This window comes from Lontra canadensis, unplaced genomic scaffold (assembly GCF_010015895.1).
Source record: "Lontra canadensis isolate GAN:19392208 unplaced genomic scaffold, GSC_riverotter_1.0 scaffold131, whole genome shotgun sequence".
Taxonomy (NCBI): Eukaryota; Metazoa; Chordata; class Mammalia; order Carnivora; family Mustelidae; genus Lontra; species Lontra canadensis.
Window position 1 is genome coordinate 3,180,575 of NW_022631125.1, and position 26,009 is coordinate 3,206,583.

A 26,009-nucleotide genomic window follows, 5' to 3' on the forward strand; every position below is an offset into this window, starting at 1 on the left:
CATGACCCGAGCTAAAGGCAGAGGCTTCAACCCACTGAGCCACCCAGGCGCCCCCCACAGTAGTTCTAATAACAGGGAGATTCCTTCAGGGAGATATTGACCTTTTTTAGGGAAAAAAAAATAATTTATAGCAAACCAATTGTACGTTTTGGCTCTGTCCTATGTCAGCCTCACCTGAGGACTGGGTCAAGTTTGGGTATATTGGTAATTTGCCGTGATTTATCATGAGCCGGTTATTGGGTCAATTGTTCCTTTACTGAAATAAAGTGAAAACAAATATATCAAACTAACTTTCCATTCAATGGAAGGTATTCTAAATGGCATTCCCTTCATGCTCAGAGACTCTGGGGGTGATACCCCAGTGTGATGTGATACCCACAGCTACAACATTGCTCTCCGAGGGCCCATCTACCTCCAATCATTTAGTGCTTCTGTTTGGCTGTGAGTGTGTGTGTGTGTGTGTGTGTGTGTGTGAGAGAGAGAGAGAGAGAGAGAGGATTGACGGGGGTGGGAAGGACAGCAGGCAGCTGGGATTGTTTAGAAGCCCAGAGCTGCTGTGATAAATCAAAATCCCTAACACCCAGATGCACATTCATCCTCCTGCATTAATTTATTGCAGGGTTTTATTATTATTATTACTATTATTAATATAAAGAGAGGCTACATTTGCTTTCCTGGGTCAGAAAAGGCTGGACTGGACATTTAAGTCTCCTGAACAAAAGCACTAGCGAAGCGTGAAGCCACACTGGGGATGGAATGAAGGGGTTAGGGATAGGGTCTTCGAAATCAACAGCTCGCCCAGGTCTGGCTTGCCTAGAAACTGTATCATTTCGTAGGAAATAGCACACATCTTCAATCTTCAGACGTATCGCCTTGCTTCTCTGACTCCATAAGGCCACCGTAAGTCTAAGAGTTGGCCTTGGTTTTCCAGTTTCAAAGTGACTACATTTCTAACCAGGAGTCTGTAGGGGCATAAGGTTTGCATTTTTATCTCAAACCTTCCCCAGTGAGTTGCTAAATTCCTTCAGACCTCTCTCAGCAAACTTGTAGGATGGTGGGGGGTGGTGGGGACGCTTCTGATATATATATATATATATTTCCCCCCCCAATCCTCATTTTTCCGGAAGCTTCCTGGATTTTATGTTGTTGCACTGGGAATTAGAATGATACTGAGGTTTTCTTATATTTCTGAAAGGGGAACTTTTGGATATGCTGATAATAGCTCACCAGCCTGCAAATATGTTAGCTTTTCTTCTCATTAGCACATCATCTCAGCTGTGAATTTGACTTCCCAAGAGGGAAGAGCCAAGTGTCACCATAGAGCGTTCACTTGGGTTGGCTTAAGATGGGCCCACAGAGCCCCTTGATACAGAGCCCCAAACTACTCTGTGCAGAGTAACATGGGAATGTGCTTATAGAGGAAAACAATTTAAAAGAAAAAAAAGCGACTGGGCTTATTTATTAGAAATTAATATGCCTCTGCGGGGACTAGTTTTGTGACAAGTTGTATCCTTTGTAGGACTGGCTGGGGGTCTGTACACCACAGCTGTTCATTTTCTCAGGTGCTGAGTATTCCCCATGAGATAGTCTTCCTCCACCATTAGCCTCATCCCTAATGGCCTATATTAATTTATAACTGTGGGGAATTGCAAAAATGCACTATGTTTCACAGAAGCAAGGCAAGCTCTTACAACCCTTTTAAAGTAATAATAAATTAAGCTGCAAAGAATGCCCATATTTATCTTGCATCATTTTTATAGTTATTGCTGCTATTTTTCTTGTGCTACCTTAATTAAGATATGTCCTTGGGGGATTAACTTCTGTTGGGGAAAAAGCAGAATTAAAAACAAAAAAAGTCTTGTTTTATTTCTGCCAATGAAGTGTAGGTGCTGCGGGTTGATGAGATGGTAGGGAGAGATGTGGCACTCTGCTCTGGGAGTCTCGTTCCAGTTCTAGCCCATACTACCCAGAGGACTTGGGTGTTCCTTTCCCCTTCTGGACCTCACTTCTGGGAAAAGAAGTTGGACCAGCGCATCTCCAGATGCCTTCCCTGGTTCTTTGGCCACCCGCAGGTTGATAACTGAGCAATCAAGCCAATCACTGCCAGACTTGTACACATTGACCAGGAGACTCACCAAAATAGTTAAAACCTATGTTTTTAATGACTGAACTGAGTAGGCCACAGTTGGTTGTTATGACAACCAGAGATACTGTTGCGAAAACCAAAAAGTCAGTGGAGAGAAATGGATAGAACCCGAGGCCCCTCTGCTACGGGAGCTTTAAAGTGGCTAAGCTGGCCCCATTATTCTTCCTATCTGATAAGAGGTTTTGTGCTTACTCATTTTATAACAACTTTATATTTAATCTATAAAGCAACCCCAGTTGACTTGAGAAGTCCACCAGCATAGCCAACCATAACTTGTTCTTCAAGCGAATTATTTCTCTTTGTTTATGAAAAATGTCCACACACCTAGTAAATTCTTGTCCGTGTGCATCCTTATTTTCGTTAATTTTATGCAACATAGCTCAAGCTATGTTGCATAAAGAAAATTCAATCTGTCTGGGTAAGAAGGGCATACGATGCCCTTCTAAGGTTTTGCAATCATAAAAGATTTCCCCTCTTCAGTTCCTCTTGAAAAGGCATACTTTTGTTTCCTAAATCAAAGATAAATAACGTAGAAATCATTCCATCCAGGCTCTCCTTCAACAGGCCACACTCCACCAAGCAGGACCCTGGCCGTCACCACTTACGGTAAATCAACTAGATGGTGAAGCCATCTTTGCCAGTCAGAAATATTTCCTTACCACATTGGTTCTGTTTGATTGGTCATGGGTTTATGCAGTTCCTGGCACAGGGAGGGCCTTTTCCTCCTCTGCCAGGTTTCTTTCAGACTTGCTACAGCCTAATTTCAACTCTGGCTTGGAAGCCAACCCACAAAACTACCTTTCCAATTGCTCCTTTTGGCCCAGAGAATATCATCCAGTTTCCAGTGAAGGCCTCAGTCAAAGGCCTTGTTGTTCTGGGAGCTGGTACCCCGGTGGGATGGGCCATTGCCAACCACGTCTTGCTCACCCATCCCAGCCCTGGGGACTGTTGGGGGACTCTGAGTTCCCACAGGCCCATAAGCAGGCGTTGAAAGTCTGGGATGCCATTGGACAAGGTTACGGGGCATAATTATGGGGTTCTGAAATTCATGACTTAAAAAGACCCTGGTCAAGCTGACTCTGAAAATAAAAAAGAAAAGGTTTTCAAGCAACAGCAAATAATAATAATAATAATAATAATAATGATAATACAGATTAGGTCCTAAATTAACACAAACTAATTTGGGATTTTAGGCCATTTAGCAGGAGTCCTCCTATCCATCTTCCCAGACCCTATCCCTCCCCCTTGTCCACACAGAATGTTCCCTTTTCAGGAAGTAATTTCTGCTAAAAAGCTTTTATTACCCAGTTTATGGGGATTTCATTCTCAGATTTACAATACTTCTCAGGCTCCACACACATAAGCCATGGGATCTTGATTTCTGAAGGGGGAGTAGCTATTGCTGTCTCCTGAAGAAGACATCAGATTTGGCTGATGCCCTGATTTCTTTGGGGGGGAAGACTTTGTCCCTGGAACTGCAAAAGGGATAATGCTCAAAATGCCACGTGGTCCGTGGTGGCTGAACCTCATATGAACCAAGTCACCTGACCCAGCCTCTTTCCATCCCTGCCCCTCCTATTACCACTCCCTCTTGCTAGATAATGGATGGGAGACATCAAGCCAAAAATATTTATTAAGTACACGGCATGCAGAACACAGGGCCAAGGCAAAAAAAGCAAGGAGAAGGGAATCAAAACTGATGGCTCAGGCCTTTATAGTTTCTCACCAAGCTTGCACTGTAGCCTCATAACTGGTCTCCATGCTACCAACTTCTCGTCCTCTGTATGCCAGTAGTTCTCAAAGATTAGGGGCACCAGATTCACCTAGAGGGCTTATGAAAACACAGGCTTCTGGGCCCCAACCCCAGATTGATATGTAGCAGGTCTGGGGTAGAGGCAAGAAGTTTTGCATTATTCTAAAGTTGCCAGATGATTCTTATGTTCATGGTCTAGGGACCATGCTTTAAGAACCATTGCTCCAATCCACTCTTCTATTTCCAGAATGATCCTCTAGCACTGGTGTCCACTGAAATACTCAGTACCCAGTCACCATGGAATAAAGTCTCACCTTAACATGACATCTGGTTTCTCATCATGGTCCCAGTTGCTACGTGCAGCCAGAACCTTGCCTATCCCAGGTTCTAGCTCTTTAGTTGCAAACTGAATCAGAAGCAAACCCCAAGACATGGATGTGAAGGGTAATGCAAGGAAGCAATAGTGCAAGAGGCAGTTAGCGAGATGGGGAAAGAAAGGAAACCAACATAGGCTGAGTTAATAAGAAGTTGACTGCTATGGGCAACTGGTACTCAGTCTCACGGGGGGCCTCTGGAGGACTGCCTAGAGCACATCTTGGAGTCACCCTGCCTGAAGGGTGAGGGGTCTCAGGTATTATCCACTATTTTCTGTTAGTCACTGGTTGAGGGCTGCTTCTAGACCCATTAACTGCCCATCACTTCCAACACACCCCCTTACAAGTCTAGCTCACTCGAGGCCAGAGAAAGCCCTCAGACAGAGGCCGAGGTACTTGAAGAAGGAAGCCATCATGTCAGGGCACAGGGTAATGGCGAGGACTGAGGGTTCCTTGATGGGGTACCATCAGCTTCTGCTCCACAAACCCAAGCCATCCTCTTAAAGCCCAGTTCTCCCACACATATGTTCTTCCACACAGAAGGGCCTAAGCTTGCCTTCTTCTGCTCTGGCTCTCTGGAAGATAGGACTTTGGACTGGACTTTGGACTGGACTTTGGGGTTTGGGTGGGCGGCAGCCTGTGTGAACCTGGGCTCAACACCCGGAAGTCTGTGTGACTGGCTGCATTTAAGGAGCCTGGGTGCAAGGTAGTGAGTAAAAACTGGAGCACCAGAAGGGCCATGAGAATTAGGGAAAGATGCTGCAGGGTGGGGTGGTGACTTCGGGTGCTGACAAAGCAGCTGAGGGGGTCACTGCAAGCACAATCTTTTGAAGTCACCTTTTGAAACAAATTTTGAGCCCTTTTGCCTTCTTTGGGCCAGTGGTGGCTACCTGCCCTGAAGTGATCATGAAATAAAATAGAATATAAAAGAAAATAAGAGGATTAGATCATTCTGTTGCCCAAATGGGAAGTCTTTTTTTTTAATTGAATATATTTGACATATTGTGTAAATTTAAGGTGTACGATGTGTCACTTTGATAGACTTATATATTGTCATATGGTGGCCATTTTATCAATATTTATCACATTATGTAATTAGAGTACAACACTGTTATCCACATTCATTATACTGTGCGTTAGATCACTATGGCTTATTGATGACTTATTGAAAGTCGGTACCCTTAAACAGCATCAATTTTATCCCCCTACCCCCATCCCCTGGTAACCGCCATTTTCCCCTTGATTTTTTATGAGGTTGACTTTCTTAGATTCCATATATGAGATCATACTCTACTTGTCTTTCTCTGACTTTTCTCACCCAGCACAATGTGCTCAAGGTCCACCTGTACTGTCACAAATGGCAGGATATCCTCCTTTCTCATGGCAGAATAGTACTCCAGAGCCAAACAGGAAGTCTTCAAGAGTGTAGACTGGAGCAGAATGACCTGTGCATCACTCGTGTGGTCATGGAGACTCTACCTGGCACTTGGGTCAAGTGCTGCCCCTCCAAGTTTAGAACCCCCTCCTTCTCAGTCTTTGTCTCAGGCATTGAGCCTCAGAAGTTATTCATTCCTTGAGAACCCAAGTCCAAAGTATTCTTGTCCTTGTTTTTCAGACATACTTCTTTTTCTACTGTTGGGGTCCTGAGAATACAGATTTATGGGTAGCTTAAAGTGACTCAGAGCAACAAATGTGTGTAACACTGATGTATGTGGGTGGACAAGAAAGAATAATAAACAACAAAAAATTTCCATTTAATGGTATACAGTAACTTCATATTCACTACATAAAAAATAAACAGTCTTCTCTTTATAAAAAATAATTTTTTTTCCTAAGAACATCTTCTGACGGAGAGTTTATGTTCATAAAATGTGAGTGAGTGGCTGGTTCGTATCCTTGTTTTTTTAATCCTCTTATCCTTTTTAATCACAGTTGAAGCAATATATGCATGAACTTTGCAAGGCATAAGAAAATATAATTTACTTGACATGATTTGGGGAGAGAAAAACTGAAATATATGAAACATCATTCAACCACATTATTTAGAAAGAAAAAAATCAGAGACACTAATTGCCCATGATGGCTATTTATACAATGCACCACGAGAGTGAAGGGATATTGGCTGCTCTTGAAATAGGCAGTTTAAATTTGATCCAGAAGGCAACCAGTGGAGCCAGTAAAGACACATAATCTGGGAGGTGACATGTTTTCTCTGTTAAAGTTCAGCTATTGAGAGGGTAAAGAAACAGGAATAGGCCCAAAGTCTTATTTAGAAACCTCAAATGAGACTGTAGAGTGGGAAAACTTTGTCCTCTTTCCTATGTCATTCTCTGCTTCATTTCCTTCCCTCATTTGCCCACTGTCCAGAGGATGACCCTTAAGTGTCCCAAACTCAACTGGGCCATGACTTCTGCAACAGAACGTTCCTCTCTTTCCTCCACATCAACCAAAATGTACTTGTTTTCTGTCTTAATCTTCAAAGGTTGGCTCAGTGATTAATTAGCTATCATCTGTAATCTAATAAACAAATTCCAATAATGATTCATGGACTAATGGTAGTACAAGGACAACCCATCCATTTTGTTTTCATAGGAAGGTCCTCTTTGTCTCGATGGATCCCATTAATGTGGACACTAAAACTGAAGTCAATAAATGCAATGAAATAAAAACACCTGTGTTTTAAGGATTCTTAGCAGTTCCCAAAAATGTTGTGATGGGGTGAAGAGGTTTCGCTGCCAAAGCATTTTGTTCATGGTGTTGAAATTAGAGGATGCCTATCAGACATTCTTCCAAATATATAGGCTTGCTTGAAATTCTCAAAAAAAAAAAAAAAAAGCCTAAAGGAGTCACCTTCGAATTTTAAGTTCTAAAATAAAGATAGATTTTTATCTTTCCCTGATGGAATGTAAGCTCTAGTTTCTATTTCTCATGTCATTCCTTTAGGGCGTATGCTTGAAATGGCATTGGTCTCTAAGCCACAAGGTATCTTTGTTTTGACCCACTGCCAAACAATATTAATTGTCATCAGAGTTAAAGATGACCAACACAGCCACACAGAACATATGAACCCATTTGTGTCAATGGATGGAAGGCTCATGGCAATGGTATGGAAGGCTCACCGCCAGGTTCTCCAAAAAAATCCTATACCCACCCCCAAGTGACCTTCACACCAAGAACATCATTCCTTCACTCCCAGTGAAGATGTCGGTGGCTAGCCTTGTCATGTGAGATTATTCTGGGGAAGACAATGAAAACTAAGTTCAACTAGTAGTACTTGCTCTGTACCAGGCAGTATACTAATACTAACATGCTTTCCTAGACCTTTGTCACAAACACCGGTGTGGTGGATATTAGAATTCTCCAGTTCTCAAAAAGAACCCTCAAAATAGGGGCACCTGGGTGGCTCAGTGGGTTAAGCCTCTGTCTTCACCTCAGGTCATGATCTCAGGGTCCTGGGATCGAGCCCCGCATTGGGCTCCCGGAACAGTGGAGAGTCGGCTTCTCCCTTTGCCTCTGCCCCTTCTCCTGCTCGTGATCTCTCTCTGTCTCTCTCAAACAAATAAATAAAATCTTTAAAAAAAAGAAACCTCAAAAAAGAAAAAAATGACTTGCCACCTAAATTAGGAAGCGGTTGAACCAAAACTGGCTCCAAGACCCATGCTATTTCTTCTAAATGAGTGTAGTTCCACAGACTAGCAAAATTAGTATCACCTAAGACCTAGTTAGAAATGCACATTCTTGGGCCTTGCTCCAGATCTATGGGACGAGAAACTCAAGACAATTTCAGAAGCTCAGCAATTCGTGTCTTAATAAGCCTTCCCAGTCACGCTGATGCTCCTTAGTGTTTGGAGACTCCCCATCCAGACCGCAAATCCACCATGACCATGTCCAGGGATGAGCTCACCACAGCCTGCCCTCTTCCATGGGGCATTTAATCATTATAGGCCCAGATCCAAGATCACTCCTCTGCAACCGCTCTGTTCACAGACCATCTCTTCCTCTTCTCAGTCTCAATAGTCATCGTTGTCTCAATCATCCTTTTGTCAATTTATTACTTGCGTCTTAGGACAACTCTCCCACGGGGCACTGACACTCTTAGATCTTTGTGGTGATTTAATTTTTCACATTTGTCTTCCATTTAACAGTGTCTGACAACAGTGGCTTGCATAAAGCACCAAACTTCATAACTCTTTTTTTCTGTGATGAATAGATAAAGCAGAAGCACTAACAATCGCTTTGTATACCACAAGAATATTGGGATCTTCTTGGTCTCCAGATCACCTATTAAATGAACTGCTGACAAATGAGAATGTGTGCTCCTTGAGGCCAGGGCTTCTTAAACTCTACTGTGCACACAAACACCTGAGGATCTTGTTAAAATGCTAATTCCATCAAGGATGCTGGATTCCTATAAGCGCCCAGGTGATGTCCACGCTGCTGGTCCGCAGACCACACTTTGAGTAGCGCCGGCAGGGTGCCCATGATCTTGAAGGGTCTGAACGCCGTGGCACAGGAAGAACAGTTGAGGTTGGGCCCTAGGTGATTGGTTTTGGATATCTGGAGGCAAGGGCAGTACATGCACCTTTGGCTGGCCCGAGGGCAGTGAAGGGAAGCTGTAACACATGCCAGAAATGTCAGCTATAGCTCAACGGTCAGGAGCTTCCAAACAATCAGAATCACGTATGCAGTAAATGGGTAGTCACAAAATAGCTGCACATGTCCCACCTCCCCCAGCCCTGCTAGTGTTGCTGCAGACAAGGGAACCGCTGGGCAGAGGCACCACAGGGCAGAATCTTGAATGGGACCAGTTGGATGAGGTGGTTCCAGGACCCATCCAGCCATGCTGAAGTATAGTCCTTCCTTCCCCAATGGGGAGCAGAGAGACCACATCTCTTTCTTTTTAACAATGCTGTCCATGTTCCAAATATAGGTAAGACATATATTCTGAAGAAAATATGAACTTATAAAAGTGTAAAGGAAAAGTGAAAGTTGATGAATTCTTGATATAAAATTTTGAACTCTGATTTTTTCCCTTTAGCATTTATATCTTAACTTCCTCAGATCATGAACAAATGCTTCATAATGCTTCTTGGGGAGCCTGGGTGGCTCAGTCGGTTAAGCATCTGCCTTCAGTTCAGGTCACGATCTCAGGGTCCTGGGATCGAGCCCCGCGTTGGGCTCCCTGCTCAGTGGGTAGCCTGCTTCTCCCTCTCCTTCCTGCTCCTGCTCTCTCTCAGTGTCTCGTCTCTCTCTCCCTCTCTCCAATAAAAAAAAAAATGAAATCTTTTAAAAAAATAACGCTTAATAACTGCATCGTATTGTTTCTGTGTACATACTGAAAAGGATTTAATCAACCCCTAACTGTGGGCCATTCTTGCTATTCCCACATCTTCCCTATTTTACATAATGTTACAAAGATTTACTTAGTGAATAAATCTTGATCTGCACCTCTGATTATTTCCTAAAAATGCCTTACTGGTGTATGGATACTTTAAGGCTCTACATAGATATTCCCCAATTGCTTTTCAGACAAGTTGTACCACAGAAATGAGGGAAAGATCAGATTCCCTATTTTCCTCAGCAATAGGGCAATTACCCCTTTTTAAAAATTTATCACATTGATTTCGTAGAAATAGAACCTTATTATAGTATTTTATTTCTTTAATTACATTTAAGGTTAAATATAATTTTAAATTTGTCAGCCATTTTAATTTCTCTGTTTTATGATTGAGTTCTTCACTTATTTTCCATTAGTTCTGGAACATTCCTTATCATATTGAAGATAAAGCTGATAAGCCATTATGTGTTGTAGCTGCTTAAAATATTTCCTGTCTAATTTTATGTTTTTGACATTCCAATGTTTTAATTTCATTATCAAATCTATTAATCTTTTCCTGTTGCTTTCAATTTTTCTTATTTTTGGAAAGTTCTCCATTCAGAGTATACTTAGTAAATGTTCAATTTTTATGGTTTGGATTTTGACAGTGAACTTTAATCCACTTATAATTAATGTTCAGGTGGGCTATTCGGGTTTCTTTTCTGAAGAGCTGTTTTTCTACTCAATGTATTGAATATAAGGGAATGTTATTCAGCCTTAAAAAAGAAAAAAAGTCTTGTCATATGATACAACATCGATGAACCTTGAGGACATTATACTAAGTGCAAAAGCCAGCCCCCAAAATACACATTACATGATTCCACTGATCTGAGGAATTTAAAGTAGCCAAATTCATAGAAACAGAAAGTAGAATATGGTTCCCAGGGGCTGAGGGGAAAAGCAAAGGGGGAGATGTGGCTCAGTAGTTATAGAGCTCCAATTTTGCAAGATGAGAAAGTTCTAGAGACCTGTTCAACAACAATATGTCAACAGTGTTGTACTGAAGAGTTAAAAATAATTAAGATAGTACATTTTTATGCTGTATTTTTTTTAATAATTAAAACAAACAAACAAACAAACAACAACAACAAAAACCCATGGCTCTTCCATGACGGAAAAAAGAAAACAAGACCAAATTACTTGGAAAATTATTTATTTCCGGCAAAAAGGAAATGTGGCACTCTGACTCGTCCAAGTTCCACAGATTATAAATATGTTTCCACTTACCATTGTATTTTATAAAGACTTTTTAAATGCCATTATTATTCTGTAAGTAACCACCTTTATTTGAAAGCCTAGAGCAAGAAATCAAAATTCAAAAGATTTTGCTCAATGGCAAACACATCTATATAAATTAGAAGCCAATTAATATTTCATATAAAAATTCCAGAATAAAATTGTCTTTTTAAAAGAAAAATAAAAGAATTACCTTATCCTATATGGTAGTACTACTTGTCATTTCTGTTCCGTATTTTATGATCTTTGCTATATAGTCCTGTAAATAATATCAAATAAAAATAGTGACACTGGTCACCCCTGCTTCATTTAAGATTTAACATGAATACTTTTCCTTTCTCACCGTTAAGAAAGTGGTTGACTATTAATTTGAAATGGAGTTCTCTATTCTACTAAGTGTTCATATACATTGCTAACTTTTGAAATACTTTCATAAAAAATGAGTGGAGTTTATCTAGGGTATTGATAGCATTCAATGTGCAGATCACATACCTAATGCTGAAGAGTGGACTGTGTCCAAAATCCTTATGCTGAAGCCCTAACTCTGAACGTTGACTGTCTTCAGAGATGGGGCAATTAGGAGGTAGTTAAGGTTAAGTGAGGTCGTGAGGGTGGGACCCAATCTGCTAGGATTAGTGTCCTTGTAAGAAGAGACACCAGAGAGCACACTCTTTGTATCTCTCTCCCTACCATGTGTGGACACAGTGAGGAGACGGCCTTCTTTTTTTTTTAATTTATTTTTTTTAATTTTTTAAGGTTTTATTTATTCATTTGAGAGAAAGAGAGACAGCATAAGCAGGAGGAGAGGAAGAGGGAGAAGCAGACTCCCCACTGAGCTGGGAGCCTGACGTGGGGCTCAATCCCAGGACCTGGAGATCATGACCTGAGCTCAAGGCAGACGCTTAACCGACTGAGCCACCCAGGTGCCCCAGAAGATGGCATTCTGAAGCCTGAAAGCCAGCCTTCAGCAGAAACTGACCCTGCTTGACCTTGATCTGGGACTTCCAGCCTCCAGAACTGTGAGAAGACATATTCCCACTGCTTCCGCCACGCAGTCTGTGGTATTTCTTTATGGCACCCCAAGCCGACTAAGCAATCTAAAGATAACAATATGTTAACTGACTTCAAAAAAATCCACTGATTTTTATTCCTACAACATAGCCTACTTTATTAGAACAGGTTACTCATTTACTATACTGTGAGATTTGGGTTAGTGATTATTTACTTAAGACATTTTCCTGTATATTTCTACGTGATACTGAATATCAAGTTCCCTTTCATGCAATTTTTTTTTTTTACCAATTATGGAATGAATGTTATGCAGTTTTTCCAAACAAAACAAAAGCAGGATGCCATTTTTGTGTGGTGGTTAAAGGGCACACATTCTAGAACCAGATTGCCTAGGTCTGAATCCGGTTAACCTCTCTGTGCCTTTTTTTCCCCCCAATTACATAATATGATAAAAACTGTAACTATCTGAAAAGTGTACTAGAGGATTAAATGACCTAATGTATATCAGGGGCTTAAGAACAATGTTTTCCTGATACAGAATACATAAGGGACTAAGTTTTGCTTCATTTTTTCCCCTCTTTTTTAAATCTCCAGTTATGAGATTTTTAAAACAGTAAAAATTATCTTTTTTAAAAATTTGAAAGAACTCGATGAAACTTCTGTCTTCACTTGCCTATGTTATTTAATATTAACACAACTTCTGTTTTCTTCCTTAAATATGGGACTACCAATTTCTTTTTAAAAAAGATTTTTCCAATTTCTTACTATATATATGTACATAATATTCTCCTATAATTTTATAAACCTCCTGCCTATATCCTTTATTGCAAGTATGATTCTTCCTTTATGTTATTTTAATATTACAATTATAATATATGTAATTTTTACATATTGTAATTTTTTTTAGGACTGACTTATGGATTTTACTACAAAATTTTATTGACGGCTCTTTGTGATTTCTGATTTTAAATTCATGGTTTTCTTCCTCTAGGTTTTGATCACTTTTGGTCTTTAATTTGTTTATATGAATACTTATTACGTTAATTTACACTGACTTCTTTATAAATCTAAGGCTATGAATTTACCTCTTGTGGTATCATAAAAAGATACTTGGTCTTTGCCCCAATCCCTGACACAGAACCCCTAAATTCACTGTAACTTCCCAAGTGATAGGAGAATCTTTTATTCTAATGAAGCAGTTCTTTGTAGTTTCCTAGATAGTTTCAGGAAGGGGGCTGGTCACCAGAAAGATGAAGCCTTGATTAGAAACCTAGAACTTTCAGCTACATCTCCTGTAAACTCCCAAAGGTAGAGGGAGGGAGCCAGAGATTGAGTTAAAACTTGATCATGCCTGTGTGATGAAACCTCCAGAAAAAACCCTAAATGACAGCATTCAGAGAGCTTCCTAATTGAATACATTCATGTACCAATAGGGTAGTGCATCCTTACTCCGTGGAGCGTTGGGACCCTTCAAGACCTCAGTGTTCCTGAGTTCAGTGAGTCCTTGTAGCAAATTCTTAAACCTGAGAAGAGGATCATAGGAAGCGCCGATTTACAGCTGGTTGGGTCAGAAGTATAGGAGGCCCAGGACTTGTGACCGGCATCGGAAGTGGGGGCAGTCTTGTGGGACAGAGCCTTTAACTTGTGTGGTTTATGCTAACTCTGGGTAGTTAGTATCAGAATTGAATTGAATTGTTGAACACACAGGTTGTGTCCAGAGATTCAGGGAACTGGTTTGTTGGTACTAGAAAACACTGAAGACCTCTAAAACCAAGTATGTTCAAATTCTGTAAGTTTCATATTGGGTTTTTTTTTTTACAGTGTGTACATGCTTTCCTCTCTAAAATAAATAATCTTTAAATATCTTACAATTTATTTCTTAATCATACCTCAATAAAGCTTAAAAAATAGTGCATTTGTTTTTGGTGATACTACAGTTTACATATTCATTTAGTAGGTTGAAATTCAGGTTGTTTCCAGTTTGGGGCTGCTATAAATAAAGCTTCTATGACATTTGTGTGCAAACCCCTGTGTGGACACAAGCCTTCATTTCTCTTGGATAAATACCCAGGAATAGCATGGCCGTGAGGATGCATGTCTAACTTTTTTTTTTTTTTTTTTTTTGAGAGAGAGAGAATGAGAGATAAAACACAAGAGAGGATAGAGTCAGAGGGAGAAACAGACTCTGCGCTGAGCAGGGAGCCCAATACTGGACTGGATCCTGGGACTCCAGGATCACAATCTGAGCTGAAGACAGACGCTTAACCAACCAAGCCACCCAGGTGCCCCACATGTTTAACTTTTTAAGAAACTACCAAACTATTTTCCAAAGTGATAGCGCCAGTTTACATTCACACAAGCAGTGTTTGGTCACTCCACATCCTTGCTAATACTTGTTATGATGTAATTTTTGATGTTCTATTAGGTATGTATAGTTATCTTATTATACTTTTATATTTTTTAAAGATTTTTAAAAAATTTATTCGGGAGAGAGAGCACAGATGGAGAGGGAGACACAAACTCTCTGCTGAGTGAGGAGCCCAACGTGGGGCTCCATCCCAGGACCCTGGGATCATGACCTGAGCTGAAGGCACACGCTTAACTGACTAAGCCACCCAGGCACCCCTTGTTATGGTTTTAATTTGCATTTCCCTAAACTATTCATGTGCTTACTTGTCATCTGTATACCTTGCAGTACGATGTTGAACAAAAGTGGTGATGATGGAGGATAACTAGAAGAAAGGCAGACAGGGACAAGGGGAAACCACCCTTAAAAGGACTTTACACCACCCGGGTATGTGAGGGCACTGTGGAAGGAGCTTGAGATTTTCTCTCTCCCTCCGTCCCTCCCCCCACAGTCTGTCTCTCTCTCTCTAACAAATAAATCTTTTTTAAAAACCTAGTTTTCAAATTAAACCCTTCATTTTTATTTAAAAAAGTTTTAAATACATTTGTAAGAAACAATACAGAGAAATCCCATGTATCCTTTATTCAGTTCCACTGATAGTAACGTCCTGAAAAACTATGCTCCTGTGTCACCCCCAGGATACTGACATTGATAAAATAAAGATACACAACATTTTTCACCACCACAAGGATTCCTCAAGGTGCCCTGTCGTAGCCATGCCCATTTGTCCGCCTCTCACCCTCCCCACTACCCCCTTTACACCCTGGCAACCTCTGATCTGTTCTGCATTTCTATAATATTTTTCATTTCAAGAACGTTATATAAATGGAATAATACAGTCTGTAACCTTCTGGGATTGGCTTCTTTCACACAGTATAATTCTCTATAGACTCATCCAAGTTGTTGCAATGTATCAATTGTTCGCTTATTTTTATTGCTGGGCAGTATTCCACAGTACTGAGGTATTGAGGCTTGTTTAACCATTAGCTCACTGAAGGACCATAAGTTCTTTCCAGTTTGGGACTATTATGAAGGAAGCTGCTATAAATATCCACATATAGCATTAAAAAAAAAGATTTATGTATTTATTTGAGAGACACAGAGAGAGAGTGCAGAGAGGAACAGAGGGAGTGGGAAAGAATCTCCAGCAGACTCCCCATCAAGCGCGAAGCTCAACGTGGGGCTCAATGCCACAGCCCTGAGATCATGACCTGAGCCAAAACCAAGAGTCCGACACTCAACTGACTGAGCCACCCAGGTACCATCCCCTCCTTCTTAAGATTTATTTATTATTGTGAGAGAGAGGGAGGGAGATTGCATAATGGTTTTCGTGTGAACGTATGTTTTTGTTTCTTTGGAATAAATGCCCAGGAGTGAGATTTCTGGGTCATGTTGTAGTTACATATTTCGTTTTTAAGTAACAGCCAAACTGTCTTACAGAGGGGCCATACCATTTTACATTCATCTAGCAATGTATGAATGATCCAGCTTCTCCACATCCAGCCTGGATTTGCTGCTGTCACTATTTCTTTTTAGACACTCTGATAGATGTGTGGTGACAGTGCACTGCAACTTTGTTTGCATTTTCCCCAGTGGCTAAATGATGTCAAATGTCTTTGGAGGTGCAGATGTTTCATCTCTATATCCTCATTGCTGAAATCTCTGTCCCTGTGTCTTTTTCATTTTGTTGTGGATTGTTGGTCTACTGTTGTGACTGCTTTATATATTCTAGATACTAGCACTTTTTTTTTAACATTTATTTATTTTATTTATTTATTTTTAAGATTTTTATTTATCTATTTGACAGACAGATCACAAGTAGGTAGAGAGAGAGAGAGAGAGAGAGAGAGGAGGAGGAGGAGGCAGGCTCCCTGCTGAGCAGAGAGCCCAATGCGGGGCTCCATCCCAGGACCCTGGGATCATGACCTGAGCCGAAGGCAGAGGCTTTAACCACTGAGCCACCCAGGCGCCCCTAACATTTATTTATTTTAGAGAGAGCAAAAGAGAGAGAATCCCAAGCAGGCTCCAACCAATAAGGGACTCAATCTCACAACCCTGAGATCATGACCTGGGCCAAAACCAAGAGTCAGGTGCTTAACTGACTGAACCCACCGGGACCCTCTAGATACTAGTACTTTGTTGGCTAAATGGTTTGCAAAGATTTTCTCTTGGTCTGTAGTTTGTCTTTCCAACCTCTTAACATCCTCTTAGTCTTTTGCAGCACAAATGTTCAAATTCGATGAAGTCCAATTTATCTTTTTTTTTTTTTTAATGAATCACACTTTTGGTGTCAAGCTAAAGAACTCTTCACTTACCCTTTATTCCCTTAACCTGAATATCTTCTCCTGTTTTTGTTTTTTTCCAAAAGTTTTATGGCTTTACATTTTACATTCAAGACCATGGCCCATTTTGAGGTGATATTTATATAAAATGTGCAGTTGGAAGTCAAAGCTTTTTTGATTTTTATTTTTTGGGTTGTTTGTTGTTTCTTTTCTTTTTTTGGCATATGGATGTTCAATTACTTCAGCACCATTCTGTGAGAGGCTCTCCTTCCTCCACTAAATTGCTTCAGCGCCTTTGTCCAAAGATCAGTTGGTTACAATTGTATGGGTATGTTTTGGGGTTCTCTATTCTCTTTCATTGATCTGTGGGTCTATTCTTCCACCAGTGCCAAACATTCCAACAGTAGCTATGTACTAAATATTTAAATCAGATTGACTCTTCCTACTTTGTTTTTTTTTTCAAAATTTCTATAGCTATTCTAGTTCCTTCCTATTTCCATATAAACTTTAGGATAATCTTGTCTATATCTACAAAAATTCTTGCTGAAATTTTGATAGAAATTGCATCAAATCTGTATATCAATTTGTGAGAATTCACACCTTTCCTATATTGAGTTTTCCCACCCATGGTCAAGTGATATATATTTTATTGAGGTGAAATTCACATACCATAATATTAATAATTTGAAAGTGCAAAATTCAGTGGCATTTAGCACATTCACATTGTTGCACAGTTATCACTTCTACCTAGTTCCAGAATTTTTCATCACCCCAGAAGAAAACCCTGTATCCATTAAGCAACTACTCCCCATACCTCCCTCCTTCCAGTCTACTCAGCTTTCTGTCAATATAGATTAAACTATTCTAGATATTTCATATAAATAACATCATATAACATGTGACCTGTTGTCTTTGCCTTCTTTCACTTAGCAATATGTGTTTGAGTTTCATCCACATTGTAGCAGCTACCAGTACTTCATTCCTTTTTTTTTTTTAATTTTTACTTCATTCCTTTTTATGGCCAAATAATATTCTCCGACATGTTTATACTACAGTTTCTTTATCCATTCATCCGTTAACAGATAATTGGGTTATTTTCACTTCTTGCCTGTTGTGAATAATGCCGCTATAAACATTTGTGCATAAGTATTTTTTGAGTACTTTTTCTGTGTTCATTTTTAGAAGATATTTTCATTGGGTATAGAATTCTACAGGGTCAGTATCACCATTTCAGTACTTTAAAGATATCGGTCCATTATGTTCTTGCTTGCATTGTTTCTGATGAAGAATCTGCTGAAATCCTTGTTGTTCCTCTGTGCAAAATGTGACATTTTTCTGGGGCTTCTTTTAGGATTTTCACTCTATATCTAGTTATGAGACATTTATAGTGTTCCTTGGTATAGTTTTCTACATTATTTATTGTGGATAGGGATTTTTTTTTTAAGATTCTTATATCCATTTGTTTCCATAAAACTTGGAATCCTTAGGCCATTATTTCCCTACCTTTCTTCTGCTCTACTACTATAATCACACATTAGAGTGCTTCAAGTTGTCCCATAGCTCACCAATGTCCCATTAATTTCTTCCCAATCTTTTTATTTTCTGTATTTCAGATAAATCCTATTTCTATCTCTTTAAGTTCGCTAATCTTTTCTTCTGCAAAGCCTAATTTGTCATTAATCCCTTTCATTATATTTTTTATCTCACCTCACACATTGTAGTTTCTATCAATAGAAGTTTCAGTTTCATCCTCCATGTCTATCCTTAACTTTTTGATCATATGAAAAATATTTATAATAGCTGTTTGATTGTCCTTTTTGGCTAATTACAAGATTTGTGTCAGTCTGAATCAGTTTCTATTAATTGCTTTGTTCTTTCATTGTGAGTCAACTCTCTTTTCTTTGCATGCCTGCTAATTTTTTATTGGCTACAAGACTTTGTGAATTTTACCTTTATGGGTGCTGAATGTATTCTTATAAATATTTGTAAGCTTTTTTTTTTTCCTGGGATATAGCTACATTACTTGGAAACAGTTTGATTCTTTAGGTCTTTTATAATAAATTATAAAATTTAGTATATGAAATAAGAAGCGTGTTTTATCTAGAGTTAATTATCCCTCATTACTGAGGCAAGAACCTTCTGAATACAACATTCTATGAACTGTGAGACCTTGCAGTCAGGTTGTTGAACACAGGTACTATTATCAGCTCTATGTGAACACTAGGTACTGTTTCTTCTAATCCTTTCAAATGGTTCTTTCCCCAGACTTAGGTAGTTTCCTTGGACATATGCACTGATCAGTTCTCAGCTGAAACTCAAGGGGCATTTTGAAGATCTTTGAAGTTCAAAATCTGTAGAGTTCTCTTCTCTCATATAATCTGTCCTGTGAACTCTAGCCCCACTGGTATTCCTGGACACAGCCTCATCTCCTCTAGCCAGGAAGTCCACCATATTCTACTTGGTTTACTTCTTTCTGTGCCATAGCCTCAAAACTCTCTTAAGGCAACAATCTGGGGCAATAATGGGGTTCTCCACATTTGTTTCCTGTCTCTCATGTATCACTCTCTTTCGTTGCCTAAAATCCAGTGTCTTGAAAAGCTCTGTTTCATATATTTTGCCTGTTTTTCTGTTGTTTTAGGCAGGAAGGTAAATCTGGCCAGAAACAGAACTCTAACAGTAATGATTTTAAAAATTATTACTCTAAAATGAAAACAGGATATCAAAGAGATATCTGCACTCTTATGTTTATTACAGCATTATTCACAACAACCAAGATATAGAAATAACCTCAGTGTCTATCAATGGGATGCATGGATATATATATACATATATATCATATGATATGCATATGATATATATGGGATATCATTTGCCAGGAAAAAGAAGGAAATCCTGCTATTTGTGATAATATGGATAAAACTTGAGGGCATGATGCTAAGTGAAATAAGTCAAACAGAGAAAGATAAATACCATATGATCTCATTTTTTAAAAGACGAACTCATAGAAGTGGTTACCAGTAGCTAGGGGATGGGAGAAAAGGGGAGATGCTGGTCAAAGCATACAGATGTACAGTTATAAGATAAATAAGTTCTAAGGATCTAAAGTACAGCATGGTGATTATAGTTAACCATAACATATCATATACTTGAAATGTTCCAGGAGAGTAGATCTTAAATGTTCTAACTAGAAAAAGGAAACAGTAGTTATTAGATGTGATGGAGGTGTTAGCTAATGCTACAGTGGTAATCATTTTGCAATATATAAATGTATCAAATTAATAATTTAAACTTCTACAATGTTATATGTCAATTATATATTCAATAGTGCTGGAAAAAATACTATTCCAAGGATATCATTGCCGATTTGAGTGCATTATCTTCAATGGCTCCTTCTTATCACTTCCTGGGGTTCTTAGTGTTCTTATAGCTTGAAACTACTCAAAATTGCGTGGATGTCAATCTCAGACTGTTAGAAACTAGTAATAAATTATATCACTAAATAACTTCCAGAATTTTCTGTGTATTGGACAAGCCCTCCCTATGATTCCAAAATCCTCCTGGCCTCTCCTCTTACTTCAGCCACCACTGCAATGACCAGTTGCTTTCAGAATTGGACTGGTTTTACATCGACGCAGTTGAACACTGTTTCTCCTTGGCTAGTGTCATACATGTTCTATTTCCCTCCCTGAGGCTTTTCTTCCTCTCACAGTAGGAATTCCTTCTGCATTCACACATGGACAACTAGAAAATGTGAGGGAGTTTAATACTCATAGGGTCACTCTTGATCACTGGAGAACAGGAGACAATAGATAAAGGATTCTGCCTTTGATCCCTAAACAGACAGTTCTGAGACTCATTTTTTCACACTTTACAAAAGATCCCAGTTGGATGGATTAAACACCAGTGTTCTACAATGGTGGCCAACTCTATTTGTATGTGGATTGGTTCTTTTCCTCCTTCTCTGTTCTACTTCCTTTTTAAGCACATCGGCTTTCTGAAACCATATTTCTAAATAAATTACCTGCCCACAAGCCTTAATCTTAGAAGCTGCTCTTAGGGAAGCCAGACTAAGGCAGTAGAGTATATATTTACATTTACATGCATATATCAATATATTGTAATAACCAGCTTCAGTGTGGTTATGCAATGATACTCGTGACAACTAATGTGAAATCAGTAATGGCATCCATGAGATCTCTGAAAGGTTACTGCAAATGAATGGTGAGTTTTTGAAAGTCAAATTTAAAAACCAAGTCAAGCATTTATTGAGTGCTTACATGTAAGGCATCATGTCAAACACTGAAAAATAGTAAGAAGTATGTTGTATATGGAACCAAAGAGGAAAATGTTTAGCAGAATGCTTACTTTTAAAATACAAGTTAGAACATTACTAACTAATATAACTATGTAACACTGCTAAAAAAAAGTGACATCTTCTTTTGTCTCAAAACAACGAAATAAAATAGATGAAATATATGATGCTATGGTTTTGGAAACACAAGACATCAACTAACAAAGGGCAGTGATCTCTGAGAGATAGAAAACAAATGAGACAAGCACCTGGCTGGCTCAGTCAGTAGGGCATGAAACTCTTGATCTCAGGGTCATGAATTCAAGTCCCATGTTAGCTGCAGAGCCTAGTTAAAATTAAACAACAGCAACAAATGAGACAAATTCTATTGCTTCCCAGTTTACAGCCTGGAGAGAATTTCAAAAGTGCAAAAAGAAGGATCTCAAGTAGACCCTAGCAGCCTGCCTGAATTAAGCAGACAGAACTTGGAGTTCAGAAAGGTCAAGGAGACTAGAGTTCTCAAGGCAGAGTATGAGTAAGGAGAAAACACAAAACAGAACTCCAAAGATGTGTAGAAGGTCCCACTTCAGTCTTCCACCAAGGATTGATCAGGGTATGCACAGAAAAGAAATATTTGAGGCCAACCAAAAGAGGTAACATAAAATCCATTCTCAGAGGTCATACAAGGCCAAGAATGATACCTTATATTAATTTTCAACTGCTGTGGAACAAATTACCACATACTTAGTGGATTAAAATAAAACCCATTTATAAGTTCACAGTTCTGTAAGTCTGAAGTCTGAATGTAGGCTACCTGGGTCCTCTGCTCAGGGACTCACAGACTGATGCCAGGACACTGGATGGGCTGGGTCTTTCTGGAGGCTCTGAGGCTGAATCCACTTCCAAACTTACTTGTCGTTGTAAGAATTTAGATCCTTGCCATTGTTAGGACTGAGACACCATTTTTTCATTGGCTGTCAGAAGGGGCTGCTCTGATCCTAGAGATTAATTTCAGGTCTTTACCATGTGACCCAGTCTACTTTCAAAACCAGCAAGGGATAATTTCCTTCATGTTGAGTCCCTCCCTCTTGCACATCAAATTTCTTTTGTCGGGAAGAACCTAGTCCTCTTTCAGGGCTCACCTGATTAGGTGAGGCTCACCTAGGGGAATCAACCTTTCTTGACATCAATTGTGCAGTATTTAAAAAAAAGACTTCATTCGGGGAGGGCCTATACTCATTGAGGAGGGGATTATATAAAGGTGTGGGTCACGAGGAGTCATCTTAGAATTCCACCTACCACATTCCTGTTCCCACCAGTCAGAGTAGAAAACTTCATTAATGATGGAGAATTGGGTAGAGTACTCAGAAGGTTTTTGCCTCCGTATTGTGAAAAAACTAGCCCTAGGGGCACCTGGGTGGCTCAGTGGGTCAAGCCCCTGCCTTCTGCTCAGGTCATGATCTCAGAGTCCTGGGATCGAGCCTCGTATCAGGCTCTCTGTTCCACAGGGAGACTGCTTCCCTCTCTCTCTCTGCTCTGCCTTTCTGCCTACTTGTAATCTTTCTGTCAAAAAAATAAATAAAATCTTAAAAAAAAACTCTACTGTGTTCAGTGCATTGATTTAAAAAACTAGCCCTAGACCAAACGTTGCTTTTGTCCTAACAAAGCTTAAAGGAATAATTTGAAAGGATAAAAATGTTTCCCGGTAAATTAATCAGCCTCAGAACAAAGCTCAAGAGTGTTTATAAGATCACAAACATAGGCCTTTCTGCATCGCTCATGGCAAGCATCGGGTGGGAGCAGGGGGATCCGCTCTGAGGGTTCACAGGCTACTGCTTTGTCACCTGGATCCCAACGTTGCTGAGCTCATTCCTGCTTCTTGGTCAAGAGAGGATGGTGGGGCAGAACCATAACAGCAGGTGTCTGCAGGAGTCTTTTCATCGGGTACCATATTTACTTCCACCACAAGAGACGGAGTGACCCCAGCTTCGAGAACAGGCCTCAAGAACCAAGAAACAAAAGTTTGCCAAGGAGAGAACTGGACTTCTCAAGTTACTGGACCTTAAAGATGGTGAAGCTATTCAGAAGTTCTTCCTTGAAGAAAAGTTGCCAGCTTGAGGTAAATACGAGAAGGGTGTAGACCATCTGACAAATGCAACTGCTGTGTGTGGATGGCCACAGCACTTATTGCAAGGGTTACAGCAAATTCTTCTGCCGCCAACGTTCCAGATGCTTCTGACCAAGCTTCCAACAATTAGTCAGGGAAATTGTAAGTGCTCAGAGCTTGGCTGAAGAGCATGTGGAATGAGAAACAAATGTCAACATAATAATCTCAATGAAAAATATTTTTTAAAATCTTAACTCAAGAGATGAGCCGCTCTGGGGGAATAAGGGCAAATAGTTTTGTTAAGAACTGTCCTGCACTGAAACCTACCAAAGTTAATTTTTTAAATTTAAGTTAATTTTTACTTTGTAAAAATTACTTTAAAATTTACTTAAAATTACTTAAAAATTTACTTTAAGTTTATTTTTACTTTGTATAGATTGATTTGTCTGTTTTAGTTCTTTTTCCCAGTGAAAAGTATATTTTGATAGAAAGCTTTTCATTTTATAAATATGCTATGAATTACCAAAACATGGAGTTATTTTATTACTAATATGTGCAATTATAATGTATATATAGGGGCGCCTGGGTGGGTCAGTGGGTTAAAGCCTCTGCCTTTGGCTCGGGTCATGATCCCAGCGTCCTGGGTCGTCCTGGGCTCTCTGCTCAGTAGGGAGCCTGCTTCCCCCCACCTCTCTCTGCCTGCCTCTCTGTCTACTTGTGATCTCTGTCTGTAAAATAAATAAATACAATATTTTAAAAAAATAAAATGTATATATAACATCACATTACTGTGTTAAAAATATTCAGTGTTCAGTTTTGAAAGACAGGCAAAAAAAAAGTATAGGAGAAAGCTAAAGAATGTACACTTTTTTAAAACTACTACATTTTGCTCTATGTAAAAGAAGTAGGTAGAAATTTACTTTGTTTATCAAAACTAGGGATTAAAATCATTGAGAGATTTTAAAAAAGGAACACAATATATTCAGCACCCACAAGCTGAGAGCCAAAATGTTTGGCATTTAATAAAAAATTAGCAAGCAGGAAGACATTATCCATAATGGAGAAAAAAATGTATCAATTGAAACTGACATAGAAATTGCACAGATGATAGAATTAGTTGAAAAGGATATTAAAACCACTATTATAACTATATACGTTAAACACAGGAAGCAAGAGGAAAAAATTTAACATGTTAAGTAGAGACGTGAAAGATATAAAAAGACCCAAATCCAACGTCATCTATAATACATGAAATGAAAAATAAGATGGTTATGATTAATGGCACATTAGATATCACAAATAAAAATGATTAGTGAACTTGAAGACATTTCAAAAGATAGTATCTAAAATGAACAATACACAGGGAATAAAGAATAAAAATGATAAACAGAGCATCAGTGAGCTGTGGGACAACTTTAAAAAGCTTAATATACATGTAATGAGAGCCACCAATGGAGAAGAGAGAGAGATGGGAACTAAAAAAATTTGAAGAAAACATGACCAAAAATTTTCAAAATTGGTATGGAAACTGTAAGTCTATAGATCCAAGAAACTCAATGAACCCTAAGCAAAACAGAACTAACCCACATCTCATAAACAAATTTCTTAAAACCAGTGGTAAATAGAAAATGTTAAAATTAGTCAAAGAAGAAAGACACATTACATAAAAAGGGAAAAAAATGAAATTGACCATTTCTCATGTGAACAGCATAATACAGAAGTGAGGGGAATAATGTATTTAAAATACAAGAAAAAACTTTCAATTTAAGCATTTATACCCTATGAAAATAACTTTCAAAAATAAAGGCCAAAAAAAAAATGAAATTTTGAGACTTTTTTTTAAAGCAAAATAATTCATCACTAGCTGACCCACAATACAAGTCCTGTTAAAGGAAGTCTTTCAGGCAGAAGAAAAAATGATTCCAGATGGAAATAAGGATCTGCACAGAAGAATGAAAAGCACAGGAAATGGTAACTGTGTATATAAATATATGTTTTTTTTCTTGTTATTTAAATCTCTTTAGAAGATAATTGGCTGTTAAAAATAGCAATAGAGTGTGGAGTTTATCACATATGTAAAAGTAAAGTATATAACTGATGAAGTTCTAGAACCTAGGTGAGTTTCGGTGGGCTGAGGTCCAGAGCCGATGACCAAGAAAGAATTCTTGAGATATCTTTGGTGCAAAATGGTGGTTTATTAAAGCACGGGGACAGGACCCGTGGGCAGGAAGAGCTGCTGCCCCCGGTTGTGAGGGATGGCAGGTTATGTACCTTGCGGTTGGGGGAAGGGGAGGGGAAGGGAGGTTTCAACGGAACTTTCATATGCTAAAGAGGGTCTACAAGGTGTGGAGGACTTGCCCTTGCAGCTTGATCAATGTTGTCTTTAGGCCAGCCATTAATATCAAGATAGTTGGGAGATTCTTGATGGGACGTCACAATCCTGCTATCAATCGTCTTTGTTAGTGAGATTTAGGTTTAGAAGAGATTTAACTATATTTACATTCCCTTCTACCTCAGCCTCCTTCAGTTTTGTTTCTGGTGGGGAGGGAGACGTTAGGGCTTGAGGAACGGAGTTATTTGCCTCTGGAAATCGTGCTATTGATAAGGTAACTTCTTTGTTTGTAGATCTCTAGGACATTTGTAAACCAAGGGAGACTCCTGTCTTGTAGGATTGTTATTTCTGCAAGTTAACTATTTGTTTCTTATGGCGGTCAGGGGTGCCTGAGGAATGCTACACATATTACTGAGGGGGAGTGGATGGAGAGGGGGTGCAAGGTGCCAGCTTTTGCTTTGTCCTCAGTCAGCTTCCTGCTCCATCATAACAATAGCACAAAGCTTAGTCGGGGAGAAATGGAAGTTTCTATTTTAAGATTCTTATACTATTTGATATGGTATGATATGTACCATACCGTCACTGGAAGGTAGCTGTACCAAGTTTTAATTTTATTCTGTACACCCTAAACCAACCAATAAAATAAGAAAGGGTTACAGCAAAGCAGTCCAGACTAAGCCACTGTAGCATAAA

At 39.2% G+C, this 26,009-nt stretch overlaps 1 protein-coding gene across 1 annotated transcript in view; it reads left to right on the top strand.

Annotated features, from left to right (window-relative positions):
* TOMM20 (translocase of outer mitochondrial membrane 20) overlaps positions 1-23,185 on the top strand; it is a 37,380-nt gene extending 14,195 nt beyond the window's left edge. Inside the window, 3 exon segments of the mRNA XM_032842515.1 lie at positions 22,766-22,874; positions 22,877-23,139; positions 23,141-23,185. Coding sequence (XP_032698406.1) covers positions 22,766-22,874; positions 22,877-23,139; positions 23,141-23,185 — 417 coding nt within the window.
* Positions 23,186-26,009: the final 2,824 nt, after the last annotated feature.